Source organism: Coregonus clupeaformis, unplaced genomic scaffold, assembly GCF_020615455.1.
Source record: "Coregonus clupeaformis isolate EN_2021a unplaced genomic scaffold, ASM2061545v1 scaf1268, whole genome shotgun sequence".
Taxonomy (NCBI): Eukaryota; Metazoa; Chordata; class Actinopteri; order Salmoniformes; family Salmonidae; genus Coregonus; species Coregonus clupeaformis.
In genome coordinates, this window is record NW_025534722.1 from 17,501 (window position 1) to 25,000 (window position 7,500).

The 7,500-nt window shown below is 42.6% G+C and overlaps 1 protein-coding gene across 1 annotated transcript in view; it reads left to right on the forward strand.

The window, feature by feature from the left end:
* slit2 (slit homolog 2 (Drosophila)) overlaps nucleotides 1–7,500 on the forward strand; it is a 77,313-nt gene that overhangs the window by 8,688 nt on the left and 61,125 nt on the right. Inside the window, exons 5-8 of the mRNA XM_045217902.1 lie at nucleotides 2,312–2,383; nucleotides 2,705–2,776; nucleotides 2,873–2,944; nucleotides 3,858–4,001. Of these exons, the coding sequence (XP_045073837.1) occupies nucleotides 2,312–2,383; nucleotides 2,705–2,776; nucleotides 2,873–2,944; nucleotides 3,858–4,001 (360 nt within the window). The remainder of the gene's footprint in view (nucleotides 1–2,311; nucleotides 2,384–2,704; nucleotides 2,777–2,872; nucleotides 2,945–3,857; nucleotides 4,002–7,500) is intronic.

Here is a 7,500-nt window from a genome sequence, read left to right on the forward strand (position 1 = left end):
CCTACACACACACACATATACACACGCAAAGCACGCACACACACACACACCACACACACACACACACACACGCAGAGCATGCACGTACACAGACACACACACACACACACACACACACACACACACTCAGTCTGTGTGTGGCTGTAAAACCACAGCTGTGTGAAATGAGGAAGACTGACATACAGTGCATTGGGAAAGTATTCAGAACCCTTGACGTTTTCCACATTTTGTTACGTTACAGCCTTATTCTAAAATGGATGACATTTTTAAAAATCCTCATCAATCTACACACAATACCTCATAATGAGAAAGTGAAAACATTTTTTCATATATTTTTTTTGTGTGCAAATTTATTACAAATTATAAACAGAAATACCTTATTTACATAAGTATTCAGACCCTTTGCTATGAGACTCGAAATTGAGCTCAGGTGCATCCTGTTTCCATTGATCATCCTTGAGATGTTTCTACAACTTGATTGGAGTCCACCTGTGGTAAATTCAATTGATTGGACATGATTTGGAAAGGCACACACCTGTCTATATAAGGTTCCACAGGTGACAGTGCATGTCAGAGCAAAATCCAAGCCATGAGGTCGAAGGAATTGTCTGTAAAGCTCCGAGACAGGATTGTGTCGAGGCACAGATCTGAGGAGGGGTACCAAAAAATGTCTGCAGCATTGAAGGTCCCCAAGAACACAGTGGCCTCCAGAGGGTGAATGGGCAAGACAAAATATTTAAGTGCCTTTGAACAGGGTGTGGCAGTAGGTGCCAGGCGCACCGGTTTGAATAAAATAAAATAAAATGAAAACTTTATTTGTCACATGCGCCGAATACAACCTTACCGTGAAATGCTTACTTACAAGCCCTTAACCAACAATGCAGTTCAAGAAATAGAGTTCAGAAAATATTTACTAAATAAGCTAACGTAAACAATAACAAAAAGTAACAATAAAATAACAATAATGAGGCTATATACAGGGGGTACCAGTACCGAGTCAATGGACTGGGGTACAGGTTAGTCCAGGTAATAATGAGGCTATATACAGGGGGTACCAGTACCGAGTCAATGGACTGGGGTACAGGTTAGTCCAGGTAATAATGAGGCTATATACAGGGGGTACCAGTACCTAGTCAATGGGCTGGGGGTACAGGTTAGTCCAGGTAATAATGAGGCTATATACAGGGGGTACCGGTACCTAGTCAATGGGCTGGGGTACAGGTTAGTCCAGGTAATAATGAGGCTATATACAGGGGGTACCAGTACCTAGTCAATGGGCTGGGGTACAGGTTAGTCCAGGTAATAATGAGGCTATATACAGGGGGTACCGGTACCTAGTCAATGTGGGGGGGTACAGGTTAGTCCAGGTAATAATGAGGCTATATACAGGGGGTACCAGTACCTAGTCAATGGGCTGGGGTACAGGTTAGTCCAGGTAATAATGAGGCTATATACAGGGGGTACCAGTACCTAGTCAATGGGCTGGGGTACAGGTTAGTCCAGGTAATAATGAGGCTATATACAGGGGGTACCAGTACCTAGTCAATGTGTGGGGGTACAGGTTAGTCCAGGTAATAATGAGGCTATATAGAGGGGGTACCGGTACCGAGTCAATGTGGGCGGCGCACAATTGGCCCAGCGTCGTCCAGGGTAGGGGAGGGAATGGCCGGCAGGGAGGTAGCTCAGTTGGTAGAGCATGGCGTTTGCAACGCCAGGGTTGTGGGTTCGTTTCCCACGGGGGGCCAGTATGAAAATAAAAAAGAATAATGTATGCACTAACTGTAAGTCGCTCTGGATAAGAGCGTCTGCTAAATGACGTAAATGTAAATGTAAATGTAATAATGAGGCTATATAGAGGGGGTACCGGTACCGAGTCAATGTGGGGGTACAGGTTAGTCCAGGTAATAATGAGGCTATATACAGGGGGTACCAGTACCGAGTCAATGTGTGGGGGTACAGGTTAGTGAAGGTAATAATGAGGCTATATACAGGGGGTACCGGTACCTAGTCAATGTGGGGGGGGTACAGGTTAGTCAAGGTAATAATGAGGCTATATACAGGGGGTACCGGTACCGAGTCAATGTGTTGGGGTACAGGTTAGTCGAGGTAATTTGTACATGTAGGTAGGGGTAAAGTGACTACGCATAGATAATAAACAGTGAGTAGCCGCAGTGTAAAAACGAATGGAGGGGGGAGGGGGGTTGTCAGTGTAAATAGTCTGGGTGGCCGGGGTAGAAAATAGTAAATATATATGAGTAGGTGTGTCCAAACTTTTGACTGGTGCTGTATATGTGTTGTGTTTTTGTTCTAGTCGGTTGGAACAGAACTCCATCAAGAGTATTCCTGCTGGAGCCTTCTCACCCTATAAGAAACTACGCAGAATGTAAGGAGCTATTTCAAATAACAATACACTGTACATGTCTGTCTGTCTTCAGTCTACTGCACTGGACTATAATACATGTATATGTGGAACTATGTCTCTCTGTCTCTTTCTCTCTCTCTCTCTGTCTCTCTCTCTGTCTCTCTTTCTCTCTTTCTCTCTGTCTCTCTCTCTCTCTGTCTCTGTCTCTGTCTCTCTCTCTCTCTCTCTCTCTCTCTCTCTGTCTCTCTCTCTCTCTCTCTCTCTCTCTCTCTCTCTCTCTCTCTCTCTCTCTCTCTCTCTCTCTCTCTCTCTCTCTCTCTCTCTCTCTCTCTCTCTCTCCAGAGATCTCAGTAATAACCAGATATCAGACCTGGCGCCAGATGCTTTCCAAGGCCTGAGATCCCTCAACTCTCTGTGAGTAAAACAGCCCCTCTAGCTACAGCACACACACACACCTTTAAAAAAAAAAATCCCTCTGACGTTAACGAGTGCTTGTTGTATTTTCTCCAGGGTGCTCTATGGGAATAAGATTACTGAGATCTCCAAAGGATTGTTGGAGGGACTGTTCGCTCTGCAGCTACTGTGAGTACACACACACACACTAAAATAAGATAGCCTGTTTCTACAGTATGTGTTTCTAAACTAACGTAGCAGCTGTAAAAGAAACGCCCGAGTGGAGTTCCCACATCCGGTTTTCAGCAGAAAAAGGGAAGCTAGGTTGAATTAGCTGATGCATCTGGTTGTTGGCAACTCCGCTTAGGGTGATTTTGTTTCTCTGAGTATCAGGCTGTTGAATGCTAATAAGCTAGCGTGTTTTTATGTGTTACAGGCTGTTGAATGCTAATAAGATAGTGTGTTTCTATGTTGAATGCTAATAAGCTAGCGTGTTTCTATGTGTCTCAGGCTGTTGAATGCTAATAAGCTAGCGTGTTTCTATGTGTTTCAGGCTGTTGAATGCTAATAAGCTAGCGTGTTTCTATGTGTTTCAGGCTGTTGTATGCTAATAAGCTAGCGTGTTTCTATGTGTTTCAGGCTGTTGAATGCTAATAAGCTAGCGTGTTTCTATGTGTTTCAGGCTGTTGAATGCTAATAAGATAGCGTGTTTCTATGTGTTTCAGGCTGTTGAATGCTAATAAGATAGCGTGTTTCTATGTGTTTCAGGCTGTTGAATGCTAATAAGATAGCGTGTTTCTATGTGTTTCAGGCTGTTGAATGCTAATAAGATAGCGTGTTTCTATGTGTTTCAGGCTGTTGAATGCTAATAAGATAGCGTGTTTCTATGTGTTTCAGGCTGTTGAATGCTAATAAGATAGCGTGTTTCAGGCTGTTGAATGCTAATAAGATAGCGTGTCTCTATGTGTTTCAGGCTGTTGAATGCTAATAATATAGCGTGTTTCTATGTGTTTCAGGCTGTTGAATGCTAATAAGCTAGCGTGTTTCTATGTGTTTCAGGCTGTTGAATGCTAATAAGCTAGCGTGTTTCTATGTGTTTCAGGCTGTTGAATGCTAATAAGATAGCGTGTCTGCGTGTGGATGCGTTCCAAGACCTCCACAACCTCAACTTGCTCTCTCTGTACGACAACAAACTACAGACCATCGCTAAGGGAACCTTCGCTTCACTACGAGCCATACAGACCCTGTACGTACACACACATAAACACACACATAAACACACACACACACACACACACACACACACACACACACACACACACACACACATAAACACACACATAAACACACACACACATAAACACACACACAGACACACACACACACACACATAAACACACACACACATAAACACACACACAGACACACACACACACACACATAAACACACACACACATAAACACACACACAGACACACACACACACACACATAAACACACACACACACACACACACACACACACAGAGACACCCAGACACACTTAATATCAATATTCATGTCATTTCTGAATGGTGGGTCATGGGTGCCTTCTCAGTCATCTCATAAGAGGGAAGATGTGGTCTGAAACTAAAGACTGAGTCACAAGGATACTTAGGGAAGATGTGGTCTGAAACTAAAGACTGAGTCACTAGGAGACTTAGGGAAGATGTGGTCTGAAACTAAAGACTGAGTCACTAGGAGACTTGGGGAAGATATGGTCTGAAACTAAAGACTGAGTCACTAGGAGACTTAGGGAAGATATGGTCTGAAACTAAAGACTGAGTCACTAGGATACTTAGGGAAGATATGGTCTGAAACTAAAGACTGAGTCACTAGGATACTTAGGGAAGATATGGTCTGAAACTAAAGACTGAGTCACTAGGATACTTAGGCAAGATATGGTCTGAAACTAAAGACTGAGTCACTAGGATACTTAGGGAAGATGTGGTCTGAAACTAAAGACTGAGTCACTAGGATACTTAGGGAAGATGTGGTCTGAAACTAAAGACTGAGTCACTAGGAGACTTAGGGAAGATATGGTCTGAAACTAAAGACTGAGTCACTAGGATACTTAGGGAAGATATGGTCTGAAACTAAAGACTGAGTCACTAGGATACTTAGGGAAGATATGGTCTGAAACTAAAGACTGAGTCACTAGGATACTTAGGGAAGATATGGTCTGAAACTAAAGACTGAGTCACTAGGATACTTAGGCAAGATATGGTCTGAAACTAAAGACTGAGTCACTAGGATACTTAGGGAAGATGTGGTCTGAAACTAAAGACTGAGTCACTAGGATACTTAGGGAAGATATGGTCTGAAACTAAAGACTGAGTCACTAGGAGACTTGGGGAAGATGTGGTCTGAAACTAAAGACTGAGTCACTAGGATACTTAGGGAAGATGTGGTCTGAAACTAAAGACTGAGTCACTAGGAGACTTGGGGAAGATGTGGTCTGAAACTAAAGACTGAGTCACTAGGATACTTAGGGAAGATGTGGTCTGAAACTAAAGACTGAGTCACTAGGAGACTTGGGGAAGATGTGGTCTGAAACTAAAGACTGAGTCACTAGGACACTTAGGGAAGATGTGGTCTGAAACTAAAGACTGAGTCACTAGAAGACTTGGGGATGATGTGGTCTGAAACTAAAGACTGAGTCACTAGGATACTTAGGGAAGATATGGTCTGAAACTAAAGACTGAGTCACTAGGATACTTAGGGAAGATATGGTCTGAAACTAAAGACTGAGTCACTAGGATACTTAGGGAAGATATGGTCTGAAACTAAAGACTGAGTCACTAGGAGACTTAGGGAAGATATGGTCTGAAACTAAAGGATGAGTCACTAGGAGACTTAGGGAAGATGTGGTCTGAAACTAAAGACTGAGTCACTAGGATACTTAGGGAAGATATGGTCTGAAACTAAAGACTGAGTCACTAGGAGACTTAGGGAAGATATGGTCTGAAACTAAAGGATGAGTCACTAGGAGACTTAGGGAAGATATGGTCTGAAACTAAAGACTGAGTCACTAGGAGACTTAGGGAAGATATGGTCTGAAACTAAAGACTGAGTCACTAGGAGACTTAGGGAAGATATGGTCTGAAACTAAAGACTGAGTCACTAGGAGACTTAGGGAAGATATGGTCTGAAACTAAAGACTGAGTCACTAGAATACTTAGGGAAGATATGGTCTGAAACTAAAGACTGAGTCACTAGGATACTTAGGGAAGATATGGTCTAAAACTAAAGACTGAGTCACTAGGAGACTTAGGGAAGATATGGTCTGAAACTAAAGACTGAGTCACTAGGAGACTTAGGGAAGATATGGTCTGAAACTAAAGACTGAGTCACTAGGAGACTTAGGGAAGATATGGTCTGAAACTAAAGACTGAGTCACTAGGATACTTAGGGAAGATATGGTCTGAAACTAAAGACTGAGTCACTAGGATACTTAGGCAAGATATGGTCTGAAACTAAAGACTGAGTCACTAGGATACTTAGGGAAGATGTGGTCTGAAACTAAAGACTGAGTCACTAGGAGACTTAGGGAAGATGTGGTCTGAAACTAAAGACTGAGTCACTAGGAGACTTGGGGAAGATATGGTCTGAAACTAAAGACTGAGTCACTAGGATACTTAGGGGAAGATATGGTCTGAAACTAAAGACTGAGTCACTAGGATACTTAGGGAAGATATGGTCTGAAACTAAAGACTGAGTCACTAGGATACTTAGGCAAGATATGGTCTGAAACTAAAGACTGAGTCACTAGGATACTTAGGGAAGATGTGGTCTGAAACTAAAGACTGAGTCACTAGGATACTTAGGGGAAGATATGGTCTGAAACTAAAGACTGAGTCACTAGGAGACTTGGGGAAGATGTGGTCTGAAACTAAAGACTGAGTCACTAGGATACTTAGGGAAGATGTGGTCTGAAACTAAAGACTGAGTCACTAGGAGACTTGGGGAAGATGTGGTCTGAAACTAAAGACTGAGTCACTAGGATACTTAGGGAAGATGTGGTCTGAAACTAAAGACTGAGTCACTAGGAGACTTGGGGAAGATATGGTCTGAAACTAAAGACTGAGTCACTAGGACACTTAGGGAAGATGTGGTCTGAAACTAAAGACTGAGTCACTAGAAGACTTGGGGATGATGTGGTCTGAAACTAAAGACTGAGTCACTAGGATACTTAGGGAAGATATGGTCTGAAACTAAAGACTGAGTCACTAGGATACTTAGGGAAGATATGGTCTGAAACTAAAGACTGAGTCACTAGGATACTTAGGGAAGATATGGTCTGAAACTAAAGACTGAGTCACTAGGAGACTTAGGGAAGATATGGTCTGAAACTAAAGACTGAGTCACTAGGAGACTTAGGGAAGATATGGTCTGAAACTAAAGACTGAGTCACTAGGAGACTTAGGGAAGATATGGTCTGAAACTAAAGACTGAGTCACTAGGAGACTTAGGGAAGATATGGTCTGAAACTAAAGACTGAGTCACTAGGAGACTTAGGGAAGATATGGTCTGAAACTAAATACTGAGTCACTAGGAGACTTAGGGAAGATATGGTCTGAAACTAAAGACTGAGTCACTAGAAGACTTAGGGAAGATATGGTCTGAAACTAAAGACTGAGACACTAGGAGACCTAGGGAAGATATGGTCTGAAACTAAAGACTGAGTCACTAGGAGACTTAGGGAAG